Source organism: Daucus carota, chromosome 4 (genome assembly GCF_001625215.2).
Source record: "Daucus carota subsp. sativus chromosome 4, DH1 v3.0, whole genome shotgun sequence".
Classification (NCBI taxonomy): Eukaryota; Viridiplantae; Streptophyta; class Magnoliopsida; order Apiales; family Apiaceae; genus Daucus; species Daucus carota.
Genome location: NC_030384.2, coordinates 44,051,126 through 44,078,963, shown reverse-complemented (window position 1 = coordinate 44,078,963; position 27,838 = coordinate 44,051,126). Strand labels below are relative to the sequence as shown.

The following is a 27,838-nucleotide window of genomic DNA, read 5'->3' as shown; positions in this document are numbered from 1 at the left end:
AAAGCATGTAAGAATGAACATACAAACCACGAAGATGCGTATGTAATTTTGGGCAAGTTAACTAACTTTGGTTATTTTGGTCACGCAACTCTAGAAAAGAGATATTATGGGTTTTCACCCTCGTTTATGAGATATCATATTAAATCAAAACATAATAAATATCATGATGATGTTGATGAAAAAATATATGGGCACTTAATTTTTTATAATATATCAAATTAGTAAAAATGTTATTTAATTTGGAATGGAGATGGATGGGAGTACTACTTATATTTTGTATCGTTTACGTACAAATTTTCTGGAAAACAAGAACTTTGTCATTGTAATATTTGATTTTTAAACAATCAAATTGATAAAATTTTGATTAAATTATATGTATATATATTAAAAATTTTATAAAAATATTAAAAAATTATTTTTACATAAAATATATTTAATCTATTTTAGGATATACTTGTCATTTTTAGAGAATAACTAAAAAAATAGTTATTAATCATCTGTCAAAATTTAATTAATTTATCTAAAATGTCAAAACAGGGTAATTAATTAGGACAGAGGTTTATGGATATATTTTAATTAATAAAGTTTAGTGTTGTGATTTATAATGTAAAGATCTTGTATTCATAAGAAGTGCTTTAGTTAGAATAAACAAAAAAGGCCTCTTTCTCTAAAGTGATTCTTTTAAATTTCATCTTTGGAAGGTGAGGCGTTAATTTTGTCTAAATGAATTACTCGATATGAGTACACAACCGACAAACATTTTACTTATGTAAAACGCCTAACAAAGTGAGTATCTGTTCTAAGATATTCTCCGAGGTGAGCCAGAGTCGAACCCATGACCTGGGAAGACAGAAGACCCTTAACCACTGGGCTATCCGATCGTGCTCCTCGTTACAGCATTATAATTAGTCGTTTAATTACCTTTTCTTTGTGAAGATTCAGTTTATTACTTCATTCTCAAGAATTAAATTAAAGGCCGTTTTCTGTTCAGAACTTCCATAGTGTGTATTGCATCCAAGTTCCAGGTGACCCTTGTATATGCTGTTTGGTTAGGAAAAATTGAATGGAATCACTAAATGAAAATAGTAGAAATAGAAGGAAAGTTTTGATAAAAATTAATGGAGTACAAAATTGTTATGAAGAATTTGATAAGAAAATGAGCATATAAAGGAATGAAGCATTTTTTCCTAAATTAAGGGAGTAATCTCTAATATATAATGGAAGGAATGGGATGAAAGAAGAAATGAAATTTAAAAAGATATGTCCATAACGCAGTTCAAATTTCATTCAATTCCTTTCATATTCATTCGGTCCAACCAAACACAACAATCAAACACAACAGGTTGATTTGATTGTTTGATGTTTGAACAAGCCCAAAGGAGCTGATACACAGCCTGTTGAAGGCAAACATTTTCAAATGATAGGGAGATATGTGTATCAGTGTATAAATCAGGTCTCAGGGCAACAAAATACGCACACAAACATGGTGCAACCAGGATACCGAAAGACTGGGGGCTAAAAAAATATCACTAAACTTTTAAAATCTTCTAAGGACTTGATTTCTTTTTTGCTTTTATGCTTATTTCAGAAGACCGGTTGGAACTTCGGGATTCTTTCTCAATTAATTTCGGATGACCAGCCGGAGCTACATCTCAGGCCTCCACTGGTTTTTCTACCAACATAACGTGAAGATGAAATTATTTCCGCAGAAATGCCAACTTTGTCCAAAGAGAAAATAAACCCCTTACCTTTACTTTTACAACTAATACACACAGTCACCATCTAGAGAGCTTGAAATTGCCAAGACATTTTTATCTGAATCACCATCAGTATCCATACCAACCAACTGGGTAGCTGGCATAAGAAAGTGCTGTCAAAGTTGAGAGGGCGTGTGCCAATCCCATAACCACCAAGCGGGCTGTTCTCCAGTATTCATCACAGTTTCCGCACAGGTTCTGGAAAACTGGAATCTCCTTGCTTCACATCCTTTAATTAATATTTCAGGCATCTTTTAGATTTTATTTACAATAAAAGCTAATACTGCCAAAAGAGAGCAAAAAACAATGTCACAGATAGCAAAGCAAAAAGAGGATCCACAGATTTCAAAATATGTCATACAAGTGACTAGAGCTAGATGCAAGTCCAATTTCAATGTAAGAACTAAGAATTATCACTTTAATAATAGATTACAAGTTAGAATTCAAATTTTAAGATTTGTAGAAGCTGTTCCCAGATGACTTCTTACAATGCCAGCATTTATGTATTGGGTCAGATTATTTTTAGTATTGGATAATTCAACAAGGTACTTGTCGTAGTTGTTCATGCGACTATGATTAACAAAAGCAAAAATATTCCTTCAGACTGATACATTAAGATTAAAGATTTTTCTAGTCTTATAAGTTATAACAGACATGTAAAATGAGTAAGTCTTTTAATAATGAAGCGGAATACAGAAGTATATCAGATTTCCCTGCTGGAGAGACTACAGAGTGACAACAAGATACTGGTTTAAAGTATAAATGCCAAAACTCATGCTTCCAATATATTTTCTGATTTCTCTTCCTTTTTTTTAAACCAAATATATTTTCTAATTCTATATTCTTTTTACATTGAATGTGATCCAGAAGCAATTGATATAGGGTGCATAATATAAACAAAATTAACAAAAGATACACTTACCCTCCAATCAAAAGAAATCGACCAAGACTATCAAAAATGAGTCTTGAGTGTAGCCTGTGATTAATGTAGTAGACAACCTGAAGTTCATCATCAATGTCTGCAAGCCAGGAAAAGCGTCTTCTTTTTGTACAGTTGAATGCCTGTCGACAGTTCAGACTTCAAGAAGACCCTTATTGCATCCCAATGAAGATTTTATGCATTACATACTTTTGTAGCCATTCAGGATCAACAACCGGGGCTGGAAATATGTAGTACAAAAAGCTTAATGTCCAAACATCAGTTAATAGATATCAAAATTAAACTTTGAAGCACAAGTGCATATATTGTACTCAGAACAAATTATCGCTGCATCTGAGAAGATGCCACGTTAACAAGGTTTCTCGCTATTTCCATTTTTGGGCCTGACACGAGTTTATAGAAGAGCAAGTAAACCCTGTGTTCCACATGAATTTCCAGTATCATAATTCATTTATGGCAATATATATGGTAAAGTGCAACTTATGGGAAGAATCAGGCTTGCCCATAGTAAACTGGTACATTCTTATCAAAACAAATTACCAGAGCAGGAGAAAAGAAAAGGAATGGAGAGCTTTTACAAATGATAAACAGAAGGTGAGAGTGACGCCATTCTATATAATATTCGTACCATTTTAGAAACAGAAAATGCTTTCATCTAGCATAACTTTATAACCAAGATTGTTGGGACTTAGGTATAAACATCAGTATTCACTATTCACTACTGTGAAAATCAGAAGATAATCGCATTGAAGATAATAAATCCGGTAAAAAAATTACAGAGCACAATAACATACATAGTTTGCTTAATTTGGCTTACTAGGGGGAGGGGGCGAGTGATGGGTTTTTCTAATATATCTAAAACCAAGACTTTAAGTTTCACTTGTAAATATAAGTATAAGAGCTGCTACTTCAACATAAAAATTCAAGATTAAGTGATAAACCTAAACTGCGAACGGGCTGAGCAGATAGGACGAATAAGTATCCAAGAAAACAGATTAAAAATCAGGTATTCTCAGTGTATTATAGCTGTCCCATGTTCCTCCGCTTCTATTTCCCACTCACCTTTGTCAGTACCTATCAAGAGATGATCCCTGAAACTGTGAAGCCATTTGACCCGATTCGTGAGCACAGACGATTTGATAACAAAGAACGGTAACTCTTTCTTAAAGGGCTAAAGTGTATATTAGCTGACACTCTTTCTGATATATTGATGTGTACTCTCCTATGCAATGGTTTGACCCATTCCACGTCTGCTAATGCACATCCTTGAAATAGATATTCAACTAAGATACAAGCTGTGCAATGCACAGGTCTCCTTTAATATTTTGTAATTTTCATATATATGTTTTATTAAATATGTATTTATTGAAAGTTTAATGTAGATAATAAATTAGAAGGGTCGCGCTCAAGAGAGAACCACTCCTTAAAATAGAACCATAGAAACACTAGGATTCTGCTGCAGAACCCTAAATTTTAAATAAATTTTTAGGATCTAAATCTAAATACATGTTTTTTTCATGTTTTTTCATCATTGTGTGTGTTCAAAAATAATTTAAAAATATAATCCATAGATATTGACATTTTTTTTTGTGAAGTTCTGCTGCAGAACCCCAACTAATACTTAAGTTCTGCTGCAGAACCCTTACCTAAGAAGGTAAGGGTTAGGTAAGGGTTCTATGGTTCTCTCTCTTATGGTTCTCTCTGGAACATGACCCTAAATTAGAATTGAAGTTAAATTTTAATATAGATAACAGATTATAATTTATTTAGGTAATTGAATATTAAAAATTAGCTATCATACAATCATAAACTTATTTTAAGAGTATTAAATAATTTATTAAATTTAAATGGATACAATAATATTTAATTGATGGGATTTGAACTCTTTCTTTGTATCTGTAGAACTAAAAATCTAAATGTATAATTTTAATATGTTTTTATGGGATTCAGACCTCTTTGGTAGTATTTTGAATATTAAAACATAAATAAATATTTAATCTTAATATGTTATTTACAAGACCCCAACTTTGGTAGTATTTTAAATTATTACAGTATACAATATTCATTAGTATTAGATCTCACGATTAATCTATTTGCTCTTAAAGATCTAACAGTTGTTAGTATACAAACTCTACTCACGTTTGCTTATTATAGTTTAGTACGATGTGGTATTCTTGTATTCTAGACCCTCTTTCCTGTCATGGTATTTAGATCCCAACTTCTTGAAAAATGTAATATTTGGTTTTTTCTCATTGTTTCAACCCAGAAGATGTACAAGTAGAACACAGTTGCTAATTACTTCTCAAAAATTAGTACTACATACGGACCTTTTGTACACTCTTTAAGAATTCCTAATACCTTTGTAGTATAAAACTTTAGAAGTTATGAAGTCTCTAGCCAAGAAAGCAGGAACTACCGCGTACAAGAGGGAATGAGATGATATACGTTGCTCATGCGTAAATTTGATACAAAAAGTCATGTCCTTGCAATAAAAACTGAATAAGAACTTTCTAAATGCTTACCCAGAAAATGCAACACATTACTAGTTTTGTAAGAAAATATGCTTACCCTTGCCCATGATGAGATAGCCAAATTTATCCGAAGAAGGTTGAAGAGAGAGGATTCACATGCAAGGCGTCAATATCGGCAAAGTCTTGAATATCATGAGGTGCTACTAACCATGACACTTATTTTCCAGACCATCTATCCCCAGAATAGATGGCACCAAAACTCCCATGAATCATGACGTTGAACTCATCATCGACTATTCTCTCCAAGAACATTCTTCAACCAACTGATCTTCTGAGCAACTTATAAAGTCAAATATATATATATATATATATATATATATATATATATATTCGATTACATCTTGATCGTCTTACAAAATTAAAATACTTATGAAGCTCACGAGAAGCGGAAATTGTAATGTAACAGATTTTTTGGTTTAAACTCTCCAGGATCTGTAAGCAGAGTAAGTAAATAATTTCCGAAAATAGGATTCTCCAACTCTTTTGGTGATATAGTCACACCTTGGCAAATTTATTTATTGACGATAAATTACTGGATATTGGTATAAATATGAGAATCAAGATTTCTTATTGATGTTATAATTGTTGATATCAAACTTGTTCAGTATTGTGACTGTTGCTGGACCACCATAACAGCTTCATATTCCTCTAAAATATATCACTCCTCGCACTATTATAGTGATCATGTATTTCCTGTTCAAACATCTAGTCTGTTAAAACCTTCAGGCTTCATGAACAATTAAATTTGCAGAAGGCTAATATGTGTATGCGTTAACTCGTAAACACAACATCTGAGCTGTTCCCCTTCCCAACCTTTTTTCCAAGAATTTTTATTTAGAAAATTAAATAGATTAACTTCACAGATTAGTAAGAGCAGTAGATAAGTTGATGCAAAGTTCACAATTCTATGATGTGTATAATCTATTTAAGCACTATCACTCTATTGATAAGAGCATACTGCAGCTCAGAAAGACTACTGCATTCACTGGTATTAACTAAAAATACTGATAAGCAAACAAATATAACTTTGTAATATAAAATTGGCTTTTTAGTTGTCAACAATAACCAGCAAAATCATTACATAAAAAAATGATAAATAAATAAAATATAGAAACAGGAAAATGCTGAGACATCACACATGTATAGGACAAATATGTCCTCTCAAATATATTAGCAAGTTGTTCAATCGTCAACAGGAACAATGATCAATATATGTACAAAACCAGACAATTTTAACACGAACTTTAGAGATATTAATGAGCTGCAATGTCTACTCATAAATTATTAATGAACTTCAAATAATATGATAGTAATACCAAACAGTAGATACCAATTCTTTGGGCAGCAACAGTCAAGAGCAGCAACCCGGACAATGAATTAATCCATTCTCATTGCAGTTCAAGCACATTTTCATTTCCCCTTCCTGAAAATACTTCCTACTCCCATTACAATTGTGACACAGGACAAACCTTGCATCTCCACAGCTACGACAAACCAACCCGGGGTCCTTAATAGGAAATCCTTCCAACAGAACTGCCAATTCCCCGTCTTCGTGAAGTTGCTTGATCTCATCAGCACCACCTAAACACCTCCCTCCAATAAACACTTGTGGCAAACTAAACCTTTTCCCTTCAAACACATTCTGCAACTCCTTCCTATACTTTGAATCCATCGAAACATCTCTTTCATCTACCAACACCCCGGATGACTTCAAAATCATTCTGACTTGGCAACAATCCTCATAAGTCTTCCTGATCCCCCTCATACTAGTATAGTACAAAACAATCACATCTTTCTTAAAATTCGAATCTTTACAACAATTTGATTGCCTAGGCTTAGAAGTCAAAGCAGGCCTAGCAATTGAGCCCAAATTAGAGTCAACATGTTCCACAAGCTCGTAAGAATCAAGAAAATCAGGCGAATCATCAGTTTTCTTGATGAACCCATTAATATACGAATCGGGTTTTCCAAGATTTGATGAAAGATGCTTGGGATGTTGAACAATATGAAAATCAAAGTCATCAAGAACTTCAATCAACTCCCAATTGTTGATTACGGAATCATGGTTGGGCTGAGAATTAATTAGGGAATTAGGGTTTTGATCAATATACTGAGCTGAAGCTGAATTGCCCATAATCAATTATGAATGATAAATTCGAAGTTTGTTTCGCAGATTTTTTTTTATGCAGTAGAGTACTAATTTGTGGCAGTTGGCACAGACGAAAATCAAGCCGTATCATTTGCCATTAGGCGCTGCACAGCAATTCCAACACATTTTATATTTATATCTGAATTATATACATCGGTTTTAGTTTATTATTTTATTATTTATATTTTAATATCTAATATTTATATTTTATGATTGTAAATTTGTGTTTTATGAGCATGTATATTTACTATGATATATCTATAATTGGTAAATGATAAATAAATTTATATGAACATTAACTTGATTCAATATTACACAATTATTATTATACAAAGTTATATTATTATAAATAATATAATAGGACTATCAACTTAATTTCATAAAATAATCTTGAATTTAATTATTTTAGACTTATCATTTGAATAGCATAAGAGTTACTGTTATGATGATAATTATTTATATAATTATAAACGCATATATTTAATTTATTGGTTAAAAGTGAATAAATCATCAACACGGCATTTTTAAAATATTTAATTTAGATGCTCCTTAGAAAATGCATGCTGTCGAAAGTACTTGCTTTTATAGTGCTTTATATACATCAAAAAACATCAAAAATTTAGATGTAGTTTGATTCACGAAAATTTGAAATTAGGTTGAGTTTTGTATAAGTGTTTAGTTGGAAAAAAAAACAAAATTTCAAAATGAGTATGAAATTGAGATGAGATTAATGTACTAGAATCAATTTCATTTTTGAATTTGTTATTCTCGTTAAATAATTAAATATTATCATTTATTAAAAAATAATAAATAATATAAAAATATTTTATGCTCTTCGGGTCTCATTCAAATTGTTTTAAAACAAATTTATAAATTACATGTTAGCGGGGTGAGCTGGATTGGTAGACTATGGCACTATGCTCCTCTCATTCAAGTATTAGGTAATAGAAATTGAAACAAAAACTACCGGTATCAAAAAAAATGCATGAACTTAACAATAATACAATATTGTGTTGTTTCTTAGTACTTGTCATTTGAGAATATTGTGTTGTTTTTTAGTATTTGTCATTTGAATTTTAGTTTTTGCCATCCTCAGTTGGTTTTTAAACTTTAGTCTTTGACATTTTGGGTAGTGAGAATGATACTGCCTAATGCAAATGCAATGAATCCTTACCACTTTCCATCTTGAAAGAAAACATGTGAACTCTTATAGCCACAAAAGATAACGATTTATCTGCAAATAATTGTATAGAAAGAAAGGCAAGTGAGAAAAAAATTAGTAGATGTAACAGTCTAAACTTTTATGACAAGTGGGAAAAAACCATGCATTAATAATGCTCAATAAATTTTAATTCAATGAAGCTAAGATTTAGTAACATCTCACCACCACTCAATCTTATATATTGCTTCTGGCCAAGAAGTGACTGGGAGACAATGGTTGATCATCAAAGAATGGTCTGGTTTAATGTAGTTACATTAGTGGTGTATTTATTTTCAGTTTGTGCAGTGAAAGCCCAGAGTAATGAAGACTTTGTGCAGTGTCTGTTCTCCAAGTTCCCCAACATCACCACACATCTTTATAATAAAACTTCATCTGAATTTCGACCTCTTTATCAATCTATGCAGCAAAATACAAGATGGCTCGACGATTCAGCAGCACCTGTTTTTATATTAACTCCTTTTAGTGAGTCTGAGATTCAGGCAGCTGTTGCATGCAGTCAATCTAATGGAGTGAAACTCAGGATCAAAAGTGGTGGCCATGACTATGAGGGACTATCGTTTCGATCCAGTACAAGTTCACCCTTTGTCATCATTGACATGTCTCAGCTTCGAGACGTGAGGGTAGATGTGGCTAATGAAGTGGCATGGGTGGGGGCAGGAGCGACGATTGGAGAGCTTTACTACGCCATTGCTAAGGAAAGTTCTGTTCACGGGTTTCCTGCAGGGACGGCTCCAAGTGTTGGAGTTGGAGGACAATTTAGTGGTGGTGGCTTTGGATGGTTGGTTAGAAAGTATGGCCTAGCAGCTGACAATGTGCTGGATGCGCGCATTGTGGATGCGTCAGGGCGCTTGCTTGACAGAGGAAAAATGGGGGAGGATTTGTTTTGGGCCATTAGAGGAGCTGGTGGAGGTAGTTTTGGCATTATCACTTCTTGGAAAATTAAGCTAGTCCAGGTTCCTCCAATCATGACAACTTTTACCAAGCACAAGCTGCTAACTGAAAATGCTACTGCATTACTCGACGAGTGGCAAACAATAGCCCCAAAGCTCCCGAACAATCTGGTCATCAGAATTTTGGCAAGACTGCAAAATAAAAACGGAGAGAAATCAGTTAAAATTTCCTTTAACTCTCTCTTCCAGGGGGCTAAATCCGACTTAATGTCAATTATGAACGAGAAATTTCCATCTTTGGGTTTGATGGAATCGGATTGCTTTGAGATGCCATGGGCAAACACTTCTCTTCTTTACTGGGGAGCAAAGCAAGGAAATGAGTACCCGTTAGAGGATATACTAAACCGAACAGACAGGCTTGTAGGTACATACAAAGGCAAATCTGATTTTGTAAGGACACCGATCCCCACAAGTGCATTCCAAGGAATTTGGAATTTGTTTACAGAAGAAAGTGGCCTTATGATATTTGAACCATTTGGGGGAAAAATGGATGAGTTCTCAGAAACTGACCTTCCTTTTCCTTACCGCAATGGTACACTATATAACATGCAATATTTAGTCCATTGGCAAAACAATGATCAAGAACAGGGCCAGCGAAGTGTGGAGTGGATAAACAAAATGTACAAATACATGACACCTTTTGTGACAAGCAATCCGCGGGGGGCATATGTGAATTACAGGGACCTTGACTTGGGAATGAATCAACCCCAAGGCAAAAGTAACTACGATGAAGCTAAAGTTTGGGGAGAGAAATATTTTGGCAACAATTTTAAAAAATTGTGTAGCTTGAAGCACCGGGTTGATCCTCAAGATTTCTTCAGTTATGAGCAGAGCATTCCTCCGGTGTCTTCAGAGTCTGAACAAGCAACTGTAATGACATCCAAACTGCCACCAATTGAAGCGATGAGGGCACCACCGACTAAATGGTACAGTGGATGGAGCTGAGCCAAGATAGAATTCTTTTGAAAATGGCAATAATAAACATAGAAGAATAAGTGACACAAGCACTTGACAGTTACACCTTACATTTATCAAGTGAAATGAAATGTGTTCCATCACTATGAACTGCAACAGATTACTGATTGCATCAGATTATTAGTTATCAGATTTTGGTATGAATTGTATGCAGATGTAGCATTACTCGCACATTCTAAACTATACCTTGGTTCGGACAAAGTCTTACTTGTCATGAATTCTCTACGGTAGACAACCAATTTGCAGAGTTCAGAAGATTTTTTACTAAGCAAAGTTTATACTCCTATACAAACAAGAGAAGCATTACAATTACAATTGCATTTGCACCTCTAAAATGAAATACTTCTCCAGCGGAATAAAACAGGTATAAATTCTAAAATACTGATTCATTTGAATAGAATGGAATGAGATAAAATGAAAAATTATAAAAAAAAAGAGTAGGAGACAATGATGACTTAATTTGAGCGAATCGGAATTTTTTATAATGAATATTGGAGGGAAACATAAACGAAAAAGTGAAATGAACACCATGTGAATTAGATTTTTGGTAATTGGAATGGAATAATTAGATTTCTGGTCATTGGAATGGAATAATTGAACTGTATGATGATTATAAACAGTTTTTGAATACATAATTTATTTCATTCATAGTTTAGTACATTTCTATCGCGGGAGTAATAAGTCTACCAACTCCATGTCAATCCTTATTTTAGAAAATTAAGATTATATTTTTTCTAACAAATCAAATTGTTACAACGAGGATTTATCAAAATAAATGATGTTTTATTTTTCTCTTAACAAAAAAAATTGTTAAAAAAAAGATTCATCGATATAAAACAGTGTGGGAAAAATGAAAAAACCTTAAAGAGCTCATGCTCTGAAACAAAAAATTGTTAATCGCCTGGGCGGTTTGGAGCCTGGGTACTTTATTTCCTTTAAGAATTGTTATATCAAGAACCAAGAACTCGTCTCTATCTCGCAAGTAGATATATACATACATATATATGAATACTTCAACAGCCTCTTCCTTCTCTCCCAGATCACTCTCGAGTTCTCTTCCCTATCAGCTTAAAGACCATGTAAGCCACTCTCTTCTCTTCCCCATTCTCTCTCTCTGTATGTGTGTATTTTAACAAAGTAGCAAGTGAATCCTTTTGTTTGGCGAAATTAATTTATATGCATTTCTTGCCTTTGCTGTTTTGGGTTTCTCTCGTTTGCATTATAATTGAGAAATTTAAGTTTGTGGGTGGGATTATATTATTGATTATGGATTGCTAAAAATCTATAAAATATGAATATGTTTGGCTCATTTGTGTTTTTACGCTGCTCTGGAAAACAATCTTGATATTGAAATAGAGTCCCACTTTTGTCTTTTGCATTTTCTTCAAAAATTGTTGTTGCTGCGTTTCGGATTCTGATGGGTGTCAAATTGTAGGGTTTTATGACTAGGAATTTACAGCCAACTTTTGCCTGTAAATATTCGGTCTTTGCCAACAGGGAGACTGTGTTGGTTGCAAAGAATTTTGAACTGAACTGCTTTAAAGAAAAAGATATGGATGTAAAGGCGTCGGCCTTTGTTGATAGTTCTGCTGAAATCGACAAAGGTTTTTCTTAATCGCTGTGCTGGCTTCTTTTTTATTATTATTATTATTACTGATAACTGTTGTTATTATGATAGATATCAAAGAGCCTAGTGTATCAACAATGTTGATGAACTTTGAAAATGAGTTTGATCCTTATGGTTCAATGAGTGTACCTCTTTACCAGACAGCCACTTTCAAGCAGGTATTTTCTGGACCATGTTCTACTTGATGGTCAAGTCGTGTAGGGATCTTCTATTAAGGTTGAATTATCTGATTTACCATATATCTGTTTGATTGCATAAATTTAAGATCTACTGCCTATTATATGCCTACAATACTTCTTCTCTATGAATGTATATTATTTGGTATTGTTATTTAACTCTTACTGCTTGACTGGTTCAATCCTATTCCACATTTACAAGTTAGTTAAAAGTCAAATACATAGGGTATCCTGTATGTTGCATACACTGTCTCTTAGGTGTTATTTTTATCTCATTTCTTAATATATCTACACACATATATTGTTTAAATTTTGATGCAGCCTAGTGCCACAGAAAATGGCCCTTATGACTATACTAGGAGTGGAAATCCTACCCGAGATGCATTGGAATGGTCTGAATATCTTTGCAATATTGTATAGAAGTGATTATTGCTCTTTTTATTCACCTTTTGGCAATTAAACATTATTGATTCCTAACAAATCTGTTTATTCTCAGCATCCTGGCAAAGCTGGACAAAGCTGATAGAGCATTTTGCTTTACCAGTGGAATGGCTGCTTTGGCTGCTGTTAGTCATCTTGTTGGAACAGGTGTTGTTTCACATTGCTTTTGACCTTGCATATGCATATTATATTCCCTTAGAAATGTTCTGAATGTTATCCGATTATAGTATATATGGGTTTTGTGAATGTTATAAACGCTTGAAGGCTCCATGCACAAGCTTCAGGTGTTAATTGTATTCTTGAGACACGGTTTTATATGATTAAATGTGTTGAGCAAAGTCTTCATTTTAGGTGAAGAAATTGTTGCGGGAGATGACCTGTATGGTGGCACTGATCGATTGTTATCACAAGTCGTCCCAAAGACAGGAGCCATCGTCAAGTTAGTACTTACTTTTGGTTAGAAAGCATTGCTATGTTATGCTTTTATTTCTGAATTTGGGCATGCCTTATATTGTATGGAGTAGCTGTTTTCTGATGATCTTCATAAATTATTTGGACATGCCTTAAAATGTAAAATTGTGGTTTATGTGTAGACGAGTGAACACTACTGATTTGAATGAGGTTGCGTCTGCAATTGGACCTTGGACTAAGCTTGTCTGGCTTGAGAGTCCAACTAACCCTCGACAGCAGATTTCTGATATTCGTGTAAGTCATACTAACCAGTAACTAACGATCGTGATGGCTAAATGGAATGATTATATAATCGGGACTAATGAAATTTACGTACACAGACTACCACAACTCCACAGGCATATGCATGCACTTACACAAGTTTTTGAAAAGTTGGTAATATTGATATATTTTTATAGATGTGCTGGAATCTTTGATTTTAAATTGTAACCGAATAATTAAATAGGTTAATTGTGTTTTCATGTGGTCTGATTGTGTAAGATTTGTAATTGATTAGGCTACTTAGATAGCACTAATCATGCAAGTTTGTCTTAAATTAACTCTATATAAAGAGTTTTATGATATTAAATTATATGCTTCTACCCTATAATATTATATCTTCTTCTCACTTGTACTAAAATAACTAACAAGATGATGCGAGGCTATAAAATTATTTTGTGCTGAGTAGTAAGACGTTTTACACAATAAACTGTTGCTTTGACATTTGTTACATCGCTGCTAATCTAGTTCTGATACATCCATTTTTCAGCTATATTCATTACATTGTTTTAACTTCACCCCCACAATTTTGTATTAGTATTCATCACAAGGAGGACCGCATTGATAAACATGGGACTTTTGACCCCTAATTTGAATTTGTAGATGCACCCGTTCCTTATTCTTGCTGTTCCATCATATACCGTTACTATTAGAAAACTCTCACAGGGCTGCCTAATCACATTTACAATTTTTTATTATATAAAAACAGATAAACGTTCTTCTGTATAGACTTTTCTCTCTGCCTACAAATTTGTAGTGAGTGCTCATATTATAGGGTAGAAGGACAAGGGAAGGTTTTTGCACTGCTCTTTTAAACCTGGTGTGAATAATAAGCTTATGCTAAAATTATAGTTGCAGAAAGTTTTTAATTTGAAGAAAATGACTTCTATTGGTGTCAGAGAATAGCAGAGATAGCTCATGGTCATGGAGCTCTTGTTTTGGTGGATAACAGCATTATGTCTCCTGTGTTGTCACAACCCCTTGAACTTGGAGCAGGTTTTGGCAAATATATGCTATTAATGCATCAATATTTTAAAAACATATTCTTACTTGATATTTCAGGTATTTATTGTGGTATCTTTGCCTTTCGACAGATATTGTAATGCACTCAGCTACCAAGTTCATTGCTGGACATAGTGATGTCATGGCAGGCATGTTGGCTGTAAAAGGGGAAAGGTTGTATCTTAATACAACAATTGTTGAAATCAGAGTCCTTGCACTAAAGTTTGAATTAAGAGTTTAGCTGTTGAATATAATGATGATTTATGACATATATTTATTTGCCTGATAAAAGAGTAATAAAATCAACGACACAAGTGAATTGGTGAATGATTTAGGCTTTGTTTGGAATTATTGTTCAAAACTGTTGTGTTGTGAGAAAAACTTTTTGGTAAAAAAGTATTGTTGCAACATTTATATAACTATCTGGTAAGAATTTTATATGTGCATGTCTTGGGCCTTGGGGTATAATATAAATATTTAATGTTTTTGTGAGGTTTGACAGTGAAAGCTGAGAGCTGCTTTTTCTAAAAGCGGGGGGGGGGGGGGGGGGGGGGGGGGGGGTCTCTATATATATATTAAAAAACTGCTTCCAGATTTTACCAAACAGTTGTTTACCTGATTTTCAATCAGAAGTTGTTGGGCAAACGAGTCCGTAAATTAAAAATTGAGTTTTACTATGACACTCTATATGCAGTATTGTCATGCATTGCCTCTGGTATTTATAATATTTCCTTAAATAATTGCATATCAGATCAGATCTTACAATGCAAATATCATTACTTATATTTGTTGAATTCTAAAATCTGTATATTGGCTTTTTAAGGCCCCAATTGTTTGAACTGTGTTTTATTGGACCTTTTCATTGATGTCCTGCATCAGTTATTATCAGTCAACTCGTCGGCCTGTAGGTGAGATATTGGTATTTGCCACCCCTTGTTAGGCAGTCAACATAATAAAAAATTTGAAGAAATATACCTACTGACCCAACCATCGCTTCCACTGGGTCGACCTATTACCTCACTACCAATTGAGTCTGCCATATAGTACTGTCACCACATCTCCACTAAGGAACTGATTCAAACACCTTGCCATAGACGACAATCATGAACATAAATCAGCGGAAACAGTGAGTAACTTTGGCGGAGAGGAGAGAGATGACATATATTTTGTAATCTTCAGCCCAGATATTATAATCATCATACTGCCTGACTATTATTCTATTGATTTTTATAAAACGCCAGGAGTTGAGTTTTGCATACAGTGTTATGTTATTGCTTTTCAATGCACTAGTAACTTTGCTTGATATTTTCTGTAGCGTCATTTGGCTTTTATACATGGAGCAGGTTGGCAAAGGACTTGTATTTCCTACAAAATGCAGAGGGATCTGGGTTAGCACCATTTGACTGCTGGATCTGTTTGCGGGGCATTAAAACAATGGCCTTGCGCGTGGAGAAGCAACAGGTTCTATGCTTCCCTAATATTCGCTTCTACTGCGATCATAGCTCTTCAGTTCTGTCTTTTCAATCTTTTGAATACTAGTTGGATATACAATATTGGACAAAATAATTATACTTTTATCAGACCCCTACTCCATTTTAAGCATTTTAGCTTATTCAGTGTCTTCAGATGATATGGATATTTACTGAACTCAACTATAGACCCCATATACCTATTTTCTTGTTTTCTACCCAATGAACAGATTATTTCCAATTAAGCAAAAAAAAAAACAGATTATTTCCGGTTCTTATCAGTTAGCATGACAAGTCTAACAGGTCTAAAGCCATCTCATTAACTTAATTTCCTTTATTTTTCAACCAAGTCTCTATACCTAATATGGAGGTCAGGTGAGTCGTGATCATGGGTGAGGGCCACAACTGTGCCAGTCTCAACCAATACATTGCACTTATTTTAAGATTGATTCCCTTGGCTCTCCACAGTTTAGAGTGTCACAGACAGCCAATGAATTCTGTGCTTAATCTCGACAATGTAGAAGTTTTCTATGTTTGTCGTGTTCCATATCATGCCACAGTAATTCTTCTTGATTTTTCTATGCTGGTTATCTTTTCAAAATAATAAACTGATAGTGTTTGCTTAAATTATTTTCTCAGTGTTATTGTCTCATATATTAATATGATGGCTTCGGCACCTTTGCAGGAAAATGCACAAAAAATAGCAGAATTTCTATCTGCCCATCCTCGGGTGAAGAAGGTTAACTATGCAGGCCTTCCTAGCCATCCTGGACATTCTTTACACTATTCTCAGGTACAAAGGAGGTTTTAAAGCAGAAAATCCAATACTACTATCTCGTGGTTCTCATTACCGTTGTCCATCCTGTTTCTTTCTCTTTATGCTATTATGGTGATGTTATGTCTCTTGCAGGCAAAGGGTGCAGGATCTGTGCTCAGTTTCCTCACTGGATCATTGGCACTTTCTAAACACGTAACTGAGGCTACCAAGTATTTTAGCATAACTGTCAGTTTTGGTAAAGAATCTCCAACTCACTGAGTCATTGTATCAGCATTTTAGTGACTGCATTAAACAGGTCTTACAACTAAGTGGTCATGAATTTTAAAAGAATATGATGGCCTTAAGTTGTGTTTCGTTGGGGTGAACAACATATATCCCTTCCTCCATTCCATTCCTGGCAATCTAACCTAAGATCAAATCCAATCTTTCCTAGTCACTTTTATTGCAAAGCTTCATCATAGAAAATTTGCACTACCTTATTTTTGTTCACTCCCTCTTACATCCTTTATTTCCTCTAGAGTTTTGTTCACAAATTTTCATCCCATTATATCCCCGTTCCATTCTCTCCAACAAAACAGAGCATTAGTGGACATTGTAGACTTATACATCTATACTTACTATACTAATAAGGCCGGAACATTAAAAGTTTTGGTCGGTCGGTATTTGGGGCTACTCACGGGCCTCTTTAAATATAACATGTTTAATTGGCTCTTTTTAGTTAAAAGCGAAACACATTTAAACATATTCATTTAAATATATCTCCCGGGCATATTTATTTATAAACCTTCCGACGGCTTAGCTAGTAGAAATTTATTCAAAATATCCAATAAAAAAATACTTATTTAATATACCCAATAAAATTATATAAACTCAAACACGTTTATTAATTATTTAAAATTCTATTTTAATTACAAGACATATAGTATTCTAACATAGATGTATCTTTAGAATAAAATTAAAAATTATAATATATAAATGTATTAAAAGAACAAATATTTATAAGCCACTCGTGCATCGCACGAGTTATAAGCTAGTCACTATAATAGTATAATCACAGGATTCACGAATCACGCCCAACCAAACCTCACCACTGTAAAAGATAAAAAACAACACCAAAAAGTAGTAATCAATGTCGAAGCATTTAGGAGGAGGGTCTAATTAGAATGTTAGTAGTTTCTATTCCAACTGCAAAGTTATATGGAGTAGGAGTACATCTAGCACTTTCGATTTCGGGTATATTTTGTCTAAGAGACAATAAAATTAAAAAGACAATAACTGAGGTATCTACTTAGTATGGTGAGGAGTTGATTTCTATCCCAGACCGGAGAGTGAAGCTAGTGGTGCTTGCGTTGATTTGTAAGTTTTAAGTTTAAAAGTAAAATCATATAGAACATTAGTGTTGTGTTTGGTTGAAATGAATGAACGTGGAATGAATGGAATGAAATTTGAAGTATATTATGAACAATTGTTCCAAAATTTCATTCCTTCCCCCATTCCACTCTTTACAACCTATACTAGAAGTCACGCCTCCAATTTCAGAAGGAATCCTTCGTTCTCCTGTAGTCAATTTCTTCTCAAATTTAATTATAACAATTTTGCACTCACTTATTTTTTTATCAAAATTTCCCTCCTACCTCTAATATTTTCTTTTATTTACCCATTCCATTCCATCCTCCCCAACCAAATACAACATAAAGAAATATCTCCTATACACGTGTTTGGGAACATAGCAAGCTAAGAATGCAAGACTTTTTTCATTATCACAGAAGGATATCCAGTAGGTTAGAATGTTTAGGAATCACAACACATGTTTTTCATTGTTAATATATTATCTGGCAGCTTTAAAAACAAGAGCATGATTTGCTTCTGAACTTTCAAGTCTACAGGGTAGATAATGTAATTCTGTTTCTAATTGTAGGGAGCGTGAAGTCCCTTATAAGCATGCCCTGCTTCATGTCGCATGCATCCATACCTTCGGCGGTACGCGAGGCCAGAGGTTTAACCGAGGATCTTGTTCGTATTTCTGTGGGAATTGAGGATGTGAATGATTTAATTGCTGATCTGGATCATGCTCTTAGTACCGGGCCTATATAGGTGCGTATACAAGTTTCTATTCTCCATGTATTTCCCACAAATATTTATTCAATCATATGCTGTACCAGAAGTTGGAATGAAGATCAGTACTATTTTTTTTCTGTTTGTACAATTGTAGTTGATTTTATGACACGCATGCTAGCATGGAACTATAGAACTGGAGGTTTGGTGTTTGGTGTTCAGCCATAGTGCCTTCGTGGTTATTCGTAAAATTTTGTAGTTGTATAAGAATGAGATAATTTCATATATACTATTTTATGGACTGCGTTTTTATTTAGATACACAAGATGCGAATTGAATTGAGGAGAAGAGTTTTCTAATTAAAGCCCAGAGGAGCTTAGTATCCGAGGGTGCTTAGTGCTTACAAACTGCACTAGACTATTTTAATTATTTCTAGTCCTATATGTTTCCCGTCGGAGTTTGTACTTGAGGATTTTGATATATTAAATTTTTTCCTTAGATGTTTTATTTCAATCTCGAATTTTTCACATCTCAAAAGGTGTTGGTGGTGATAAAATTCGATAACTTGAAATAAACAAGAAATGAAGACCTTTGTGACAAAATGCGTTAGAAATTTGAACTGTGGTGCCTTTCCAAGATCGGGGTTTCATCTTAAAAGTTGGACCATCAGAACGAAACTTGTAGTTATGTCCAACCACGAGCAGACTAGTAGTCTGGACTCTAGCATGCAAATTGTCGACCTAACCGAAATGCTAGAGTAGCCCAGTCATATGTGAAGTGTGAACGAGGGTGCGTAGCCCATAGGGGCTGCATTCTTTCACCAGCTTTGGGACCAATGTAATGTAATACTAATACACTAGTACTTTATAGTTGCATCATGAGGAAAATGCCAGCATGATTTGTCCAATCAATGACAATCATTTATTTATTCTTAATTATAATCTATATAGTTATACGTTATAAGTCACTTTAACAATAAATTATGCAGCAGATTTCTATGAAGTTGGCCCAATTAGCTTCTTCCAAATTACACTATTATTTAATATAGAAATTAGTTCAAAGATAATGATTAATCGGACTGGACACTGGACAGTGAGCAAACAGGGTCATGGATTCATAGGCATGGGCTTTTTTGGAACCCGACCATCATGAGCTTTGGCAATGTTAGAAACCACCACGTGTTTCAGCCTGTTTCTTTTAAAGGAAACAAATTTGCGTAGGGACAGGTTGGTTGTGCGTCACACAGGTCTTTCTCAAGGGTTGCGTTGCGTGATTGCGTCTGGATGTATGTGTATGTTTTTATTCGCAGTCTGGCACTCCGTTGTTTGGCCGAGTTCCATGCCATGAGCTCAGACACCAATCCCATATTTTATTCCTAAGTTTTATGTTTTCTGTTCCGATCAATTTTTTACATTTTCTTTTCTGAAATATTTTATTCGATTTTTATATTTCGTTACTCATCAAATATAACAAAATTTTATGATATAAAAATCAACTACTCTACTTTTTTCCTTTATACTTATTTTATATATTAAATATTAATCTCTCCCACCACCACTAGTCTCACTTTTTTTAATTTTTCACTCTTAATTTACTTATTCTTTTAAGCTTGACGCAGAGGGAGTATGCTCTTGTATGCAAATAAATATTGCATTATTTCTCTTTACTCGACTGTCTCCATTTATCAAATACGAGGGATTTGATATCCGAGATTTCCCGGATATACGCATTTCTACTCGTCTTGGCAATTTAATATATGCGTATCAGCTAAAGGAAGTATAAATTAAACACCAACATAAACACTTGATGACTCCCTTGTAGGTTTAGGAATTAGCCTCTGCACACTCTTTCTGTCCATTTCTTTCTTTATATAACATATTTTTACTCTGATTTGGCTACCTGTGGGTTCTGAAGCTGTACATTTCTCTTTAAAGAAAAAGGACGAGTTGTCTACTTCTTTCTCCCCCACCAAATTCTATCCTACGATGAACACATTAAGACCCATAATAGCAGCAGTTACAGTTATTCTGATATCAATCACACTGTCACTTTTTTTATCCAACCATGATAATAAGCCTGATGATGCTGTTGAGTCGGAGGTGATCCCCCTGGTGGGTGCACTTGGTCCAGAAAGCTTTGCATTTCATCCTGTCACTGCCGAGGGTCCTTACACTGGTGTCTCCGACGGTCGAATAATCAAATGGAATCCAGCTCAACGCCGCTGGATCGACTTCGCAGTTACTTCACCACATAGGTACGACCTTTATTATTTAACGTCGCAACTCATGCTATATTTAACTCGTATTCGATGCTTCGTATAATAAATTTATTCGGATACCATAGTGTATAGTTGAATTTTTCCATCATAATATACATTTTAGTCTTGGTTTTACAAATGAGGCGCAGGTTTCAACGGGCATCTTTTTCGTGCAGGATAAATATGTATATGTTAGAACTTAGATGCTTTTGTCTGAATTTTGAACTCAGATGTGATACTCTTACAGGATAGTCTAAAAATGATTTAATATCTCGTAAATGCGCTTCAAATTCACCATTTTTGTCCCCGAGAATTAAGACTTATATACCTTACAAATGAGTATCTACTCTCGGGACAACAGAGAATAAATTCACTGCTTAGGCTATCAATTTTCTATATTTGTTATATTGTTCAGATATTGAACCAACAAAAATGTGTCCCATTATACATGTTGTTTCTTTGATATGCGCAGTTCAGAAACAAGTTTTGAATGAGTTAACCAAGCTAAGTTTCATAAATCATTTTTTTCCTAAACCTGGGTAGGTGATGCACGTTATGTATATGGAGCATTACCCGGCTGAGTCACATTTACATTTCCCATACAGATATTTAAGAAATGATAAACCCATCACCATTTCATTACCAGGACATCAATAATGAAAATGTGAGATTAAAATATAACGCGCAGTCCAAAACGAATTTTCCGTGAAAAACTAAAGAGGCTTTGTCAGTCACATTTGCATGGAAAGTTAGTAGTTAGCAGCCGCCTACTTATACTTACTCTGCTGCTAGTATCTTGAGCATGCCTATGTTTACTTGTACTACTTGCAATTTATATAATGAACAACTTGGTAGAAATAGGGACCATGGATTGATCTAATGTGGAGCACTTTTCCGCGGCTGTAACACTGTCCTATTAGAGCATCTCCAACCACCTTAGCTATAACCATTAGTTAAAATATAATAAAATAATGGTTAGCTAAATTATACATAATCAAAAAGGTGATTTGCTCCAACCATATTAGCTATAATCGTTATCTATCTATATTTAAAAAAACAATATTTTATCCCAAAGAAAACATAGTCCGCCATTAATTTGATTAGCCGGAGATGGAGGGAGATGAGGTGGAGTGGCTTACAGATCTGTACATGTTTGACAGAAATAGATAAGCAGAGGGTGTTATGTAAAAAAATTATTAGCTAGCGTTGGAGCTGCTGCTTTGCTATCTCAATTGCTAAATGAGTCTGCCATGTAGGATATTGCTAACAGATGTAGATGTGGGCTGATTGGAGATGCTCTTAGTATAAGCAATATATTTTCACCCCGGTCACCAAGAAACCTGTGTCCTAATCAATTTAGAGTTACTATGTGGAGAGTAGTTAATTGACTTGCAAGATGTAATAAGTTTGATTAGTAGCTGAGGTACTTGTGCATTTATAAGCAGAGATGGCTGTCAAGGATTATATGATCATGAAGAAAAAGAGCACATTTGTGGACGTCCATTGGGCCTACGTTTTAACGAAAGAACAGAAGATCTCTATATTGCAGATGCTTACATGGGCGTCCTTGTTGTTGGCCCCAATGGTGGTTTAGCTACCAAAATCTCAACACAGTCCCAAAACGTTCCGTTCTATTTTGCTAATGGTTTGGACATTGACCAGGGTAATGGAGTAGTTTATTTCACAGAGAGCAGCTTCAATTACCAGCGCAGGTACACGCTATCCCAATCTTTTTTTCCCTCTTTTAACTGAACAGAATTGATACTCATGTAAGGCTGAAATTTTTTCTATTTCAGGGACCACAGCGCGGTGATATTTAGCAGTGACAAGACTGGAAGGTTGTCGAAATATGATCCTCTTAGCCGAGAAATCAAGGTTATTTCAAACAATTTGACATTTCCAAATGGAGTTGCATTGAGCCAAAATGGCGATTTTGTGCTGATTGCAGAGACACGGAATTGCAGAATTTTAAAGGTTTGGCTTGAACCGTCAGAACTATATGGAAAGATTGAAATATTTGCTCAACTTCCTGGATTTCCCGATAATATAAAGCGAAATCACAGAGGTGAGTTTTGGGTGGCCATTCATTCGCGAAACGATATATTTTCAAGAATTATCCTTTCCTATTCTTGGATTGGAAAGGTTTTGCTGAAACTCCCAATCAACTTAACAAAAGTGGTTCAATACTTGATGAGTTTCAAGGGGTGTGGAATAGCAGTGCGCTTGAGTGAAAATGGGGAAATCTTAGAGATGCTAGAAGATAAATACGGCAAAAAGTGGATGTTTGCAAGTGAAGTCGAGGAGAGTAATGGATACTTGTGGATAGGATCTGTTCAAATGCCTTATGTTTTTAAGCAAAAGCTTGTGTAATACTTGCGGAGATGCGGTGAGGGAATGTACATACTCATCTTTAAAAAATCTACACATGTCTGATAACCATAGTGTTATGAATATCGGGATCAAGGATAGCAAAAACCTCTCAAAATTGATATATAAAAAATTACTATCTTGATGAGGGATTATTGATTTATTGATTAACAATTTAACATATATTTCATTTTTTATTATTAATATTCACAGTATCTAATTTCAAATATAATATTTTATGGGTGCTGATTTATGCACACCCTAAACTTATTTATGCACACCCTAAACTTATTTATGCACACCTTTTCTTTTTTTTGACCAAGTTGCCCTTAATTCTTTCAACAGTGTTTTGCTTTTTTATTTACTTAATTTATCTGCTACACGAGTCGAATGTAGATCTTCATGGAAGAGTACGCAAACGCATCTCACTGTACCTGAAACATATTTTACTTATCCTATTATCTAGTACTTAGTAGTGAAGGGGGTTTAACTGGAAGATGTTACTAGTTTGATAATACCTAAACCTAACTCACAAGTATATATTCGTGCATGTATTAAGTAGTTGGAAGAAGGAAAACAACAAGCAGAAGGATTGCAATCTAAGCACAAATGTGCCTAGTACTCATGAAATTTTAGGTGCCAAGCTGAGAAATGTCTGCAGTGCCTTCTGGTCCAGGTGTGAATAACCAAATGCGAATTTGGTGAAGCATCGAAGGATGAGGACGTGAAGAAATGCTGATTGAACAAAACAGAGTCTTTTTTTACATCAGGCCAGCCACAAAAGGGTTGCCAGTTGCCACAGAGGAACCGAAGACTCAAATTTAAAATAGTAAAGAAAAGCATGGTTGCTGGAAGACCTCCTCGCAACAGTCAGATCTGGAAAAGTTTCTACCTTGTTATATACAGAGTTACTAAGGGGGTGTTTGGCGGGGCTTTTAAGCCCAGCTTCTAGCTTATAAGTCAACTTCTACTTATTTCGTAGTGTTTGGGTAAAGAAATTATAAGCACTTCTGGCGACTTATATGCTGGAGTTTTAGAAGTTAGAAATGCTAGTTTTTTTCTTGACTTATTTTTTTTTTTCGAAATTTAACTTCACAACGATGTGTATGATCATTCTAAAAGATAGTTTATAATATTTTATTATTATTTTAGCAATTTTTATACCTAATAAGTCGTGAATTTTAATGAATTTATCCAAACACCTAAACAGCTTATAAGTACAAAATTACTTATCACTTTTAATCAAGAAATCACTTAAAAGTAATAAGTAACTTCTTTTAAGTTAAGCCAAACGGCCCCTAAATATATTAGTAGGAAAGATGATAAATTAAGTATATAAAAAAACAAAACACTGCTAAAAGAATTAAGAGCAACTTGGTCCAAAAAAGATAGAGGGTGTGCATAAATAAGTTTAGGGTGTGCATAAATCAGCATCCTATTTTATTCAAAATTAATTATACATGGATTTAAAATTATTTTTTAGTGAGATTATCAATAATATTGGTTCAACATGTGTATGTTGAATATACTAACAATTTTATTATGTATGTAATGCAATTAAATATTAAATTATAATTAATTCCTATGCGAAATAAAATCAAATACTAAATTTCATTTTATTTTTACAAATAGCTCATAAAAAAAATTTCTAACTTATAAGTCATGAATGTGAAAATTCCTAACTATCAAAAACCAATATCTGAAAATAACACATACAACATACATATAAAAAGGAAAATATTATTATATATAATTATTAATATACAATCGATAATATGTTTCAACTAAATATATTAATATTTTTTTAATTAATCCATGTTATCATTTAAAAAGTGATATCATAGATATTAGATATATATACTACGGGTACAGGTCCCTAGCATATATATGCCGGAGACATGTTAAAAAACATATAGGTTCCTGACAGTTGGATGAATATCCAGCGGGCAGGATTAAAACAAAATTTTAATATGTCCAACGCTTTTTTAGTGCCGGTTAAAACCCATTTTTCACACGTGCAGCGCTTTTTAATCGTTGAACATGGTTTTTCTCGTCCAGCGCTTTATTAGCACGGAACGTACCAAAACTTTATTTTAATCCTAACTGTTGGATATTAATCCAACGGCCAGGCACCTGTATGATTTTTAACAGGTCCCCAACATGTGTATGCTAGGGACCTGACCCATAGTCTAAATAGATATCATATACATATATATGATATTACTTTTAAAATGATAACATGGAGTAATTAAAAAAAATTAAAGTATTTAGTTGAAACGTATCATCGATTGTATATTAACAACTATATATCATAATATTATCATTTTTATATGTATGTTGTATGTGTTATTTTTAGATATCGATTTTTGATAGCAATCAAAAAGATAATGGGGCTGTTTGGGAAGCAGAAGTCATTTCTACTTCTGACTTCTGCTTTTCTTAATCCGTTTGTGTAAATAAGTAGAAGCACTTTTAAGAAGCTGAGAATGCTAACTTCTCTCTCAGCTGCTTCTTTTCCAAACACTTTAATTTACTTCTCACTTTTACTCCACTTCTTTACTTTAAGTATGGAATCACTTTTTTTAAACTGGCCAAACGGCCCAAATGTGTTTTAGTTAAACCATATTTTGTACTACGTCAAACCTGAAGCACTTAAATTTGGATACACGCAAACTTTTAAGTGCTGGTCTTCTTAAAATACTAGCTTATAGCCCGTGCAAGGCACGGGAGATTTTTAATTATTTATAAAAATTTTAAATATATTTTAAATGGTGCGAAAAAATTGAATTTATAAATAATAAATCAAAATTTTCAATAAAATAAAATTCAAAATTATGATTTGTTTGTAAGTTCGAACTGTTGTATATACACCATCACAACCATTAATGCCTTCAAATAAACTATTATAATCAAGCCATTTCTTTTCTCATATATATCATGCCAAAATATTAAATTCTTTCTATTAAATTTTAATAAAGTTTTGAAGTGAATATGCGAGACCAACTTCTATTAGAATATATTTATAAATGTATTTTATATTAAAATTATTATAATTTGATTTAATTATTTTTCTAAATTATGGTTTTAGATTAAAATTGATAAACATAATTTGTTTTGAATTAAGAAAAAGAATCATAAACATGCGATAAGAAAAAGTTATATGATTAAGTAGAACCTGTTTTGGATTAAGAAAAAGTTTTTTTATTCGTTCCTCATGTAAATCCGGCTTATTAATTTTAAAATATATTATATAAAAATTGTGACGGTGCGATTTATATATATATATATATATATATATATATATATATATATATATATATATATATTTGAAACAGATGGTGCAATTTATATGATTCTGGAAATAAAACTGGTACGAAATATTTATTTTACATTAAAAAAAATCATAAACACATGAAAGATATAATTTGTTTCAGATTCAGAAAAGAAGTCATAAACATGCAAATAGCTAACAGTTGCCTTATAAAACAGAAGTTAATTTTATTCTAATCTAACGATGCTTATTTGTTCAATATACGATCCAACGGACGATAAGCTTTTGGACCATGAAACCATGCGACCAAATTATCTTCTTTACGCTTATTATATATAAGTATATAATATAAAACACACCATCAAGGTAACACAACCGAGAGCATGTTAGTTATGAATATAATATAATTATAGACTACATTAAGAAAAGAAGGAAATATCGGAAAGTGAATAAGAGAAATATATTCACTGAACTGAATTCACAAATACAAGTTTGATATGTAGTCATAGGTACATGATAACAAAATATTTGAAAAGTCAAAAATTAAAAATAAAACTAAAAGTATCTGAAAGATTAAAAATTCTAAAGATGAAAGGTCAAAAGTTTATACTTGTCAAGTACTCCTTCTTTCTCATTCATAACAAGAGTTGTTTCGAATTTTTATACTTGATGTATAAGAAAACTTATTATTTCTTTTTGCTAAATAAGCAAACCTACATCTTCTATGTATTAATTTCGAATTTTATTTTTGAAAAAAATTTTTAATACCTATTCCGAAAATTTAGGACGGAGAAATACACGCATACAAATATAATTATTTATAACAATTCACTTGTAATCTATACTATACTATAAAAAACCAACATGGTACTAAAACACTCCTTATGTATATTAATATCTTTTTAAATATAATTTGCAGTCGTACAAAATTTTGGTTTGGTACTCTCCTCTAAAACTAAAAATCTACAACATGTAGATATCTATTAAACAATTTCATATGCTAAAAACACTCCTTATGTATATTAATATCTTTTTAAATATAATTTATAATTAGTTAAAAAAAATGAAACTACTATTTATAACATATATTAATATTAAAAAATTCTTATAGATAAATGTATAACTAATTATAAATATACAAT

At 33.3% G+C, this 27,838-nt stretch overlaps 3 protein-coding genes and 1 long non-coding RNA gene across 6 annotated transcripts; 3 read left to right on the top strand and 1 right to left on the bottom strand.

The window, feature by feature from the left end:
• Positions 1-1,249: 1,249 nt before the first annotated feature.
• LOC108216909 (uncharacterized) lies at positions 1,250-7,493 on the bottom strand. Of its 2 annotated transcripts, none has more exons than XR_001806166.2 (3): positions 5,266-7,493; positions 2,680-2,917; positions 1,250-2,040 (listed from the first exon to the last, which is right to left on the bottom strand). It is a non-coding gene; the product is annotated as an uncharacterized LOC108216909 (long non-coding RNA). The 2 variants fall into 2 exon arrangements; XR_001806167.2 differs by having other exon boundaries at positions 1,250-1,986.
• A 1,157-nt stretch (positions 7,494-8,650) lies between these two features.
• On the top strand, positions 8,651-10,673 carry LOC108217431 (berberine bridge enzyme-like 23). The gene has a single exon (XM_017390263.2). It carries the CDS (start codon positions 8,734-8,736, stop codon positions 10,492-10,494), a length of 1,761 nt encoding a protein of 586 aa, XP_017245752.2. The 5' UTR covers positions 8,651-8,733; the 3' UTR covers positions 10,495-10,673.
• A 714-nt stretch (positions 10,674-11,387) lies between these two features.
• Positions 11,388-19,119, top strand: LOC108219098 (cystathionine beta-lyase, chloroplastic). 2 transcript variants are annotated; one of them, XM_017392377.2, is made up of 14 exons: positions 11,399-11,603; positions 11,960-12,128; positions 12,203-12,309; positions 12,649-12,719; positions 12,824-12,915; positions 13,120-13,207; positions 13,362-13,473; positions 14,397-14,493; positions 14,592-14,673; positions 15,843-15,960; positions 16,654-16,761; positions 16,879-16,981; positions 18,665-18,840; positions 18,959-19,119. In XM_017392377.2, the coding sequence occupies exons 1-13, from the start codon at positions 11,529-11,531 to the stop codon at positions 18,838-18,840; spliced, it is 1,398 nt and encodes a 465-aa protein (XP_017247866.1). In that variant the 5' UTR covers positions 11,399-11,528; the 3' UTR covers positions 18,959-19,119. The 2 variants fall into 2 exon arrangements, with proteins under 2 accessions (XP_017247865.1, XP_017247866.1); XM_017392376.2 differs by having other exon boundaries at positions 11,388-11,603; positions 18,665-19,119.
• A 1,531-nt stretch (positions 19,120-20,650) lies between these two features.
• LOC108219099 (protein STRICTOSIDINE SYNTHASE-LIKE 2) lies at positions 20,651-23,635 on the top strand. The gene is made up of 3 exons (XM_017392378.2): positions 20,651-21,055; positions 22,504-22,770; positions 22,855-23,635. Exons 1-3 carry the CDS (start codon positions 20,787-20,789, stop codon positions 23,426-23,428), a joined length of 1,110 nt encoding a protein of 369 aa, XP_017247867.1. The 5' UTR covers positions 20,651-20,786; the 3' UTR covers positions 23,429-23,635.
• The last annotated feature ends 4,203 nt before the right edge of the window (positions 23,636-27,838 follow it).

Excerpts from the sequence above, each read along its gene's own strand:
- LOC108217431 (XM_017390263.2), top strand. The coding sequence starts at position 8,734 with ATGAAGCTAAGATTTAGTAACATCTCACCACCACTCAATCTTATATAT.
- LOC108219098 (XM_017392376.2), top strand. The coding sequence starts at position 11,529 with ATGAATACTTCAACAGCCTCTTCCTTCTCTCCCAGATCACTCTCGAGT. Across the intron at positions 12,129-12,202 it reads TTCTGCTGAAATCGACAAAG|ATATCAAAGAGCCTAGTGTA; the intron begins GTTTTTCTTAAT and ends TTATTATGATAG. Across the intron at positions 14,494-14,591 it reads ACCCCTTGAACTTGGAGCAG|ATATTGTAATGCACTCAGCT; the intron begins GTTTTGGCAAAT and ends GCCTTTCGACAG.
- LOC108219099 (XM_017392378.2), top strand. The coding sequence starts at position 20,787 with ATGAACACATTAAGACCCATAATAGCAGCAGTTACAGTTATTCTGATA. Across the intron at positions 21,056-22,503 it reads GCAGTTACTTCACCACATAG|AGATGGCTGTCAAGGATTAT; the intron begins GTACGACCTTTA and ends ATTTATAAGCAG. Across the intron at positions 22,771-22,854 it reads AGCTTCAATTACCAGCGCAG|GGACCACAGCGCGGTGATAT; the intron begins GTACACGCTATC and ends TTTCTATTTCAG.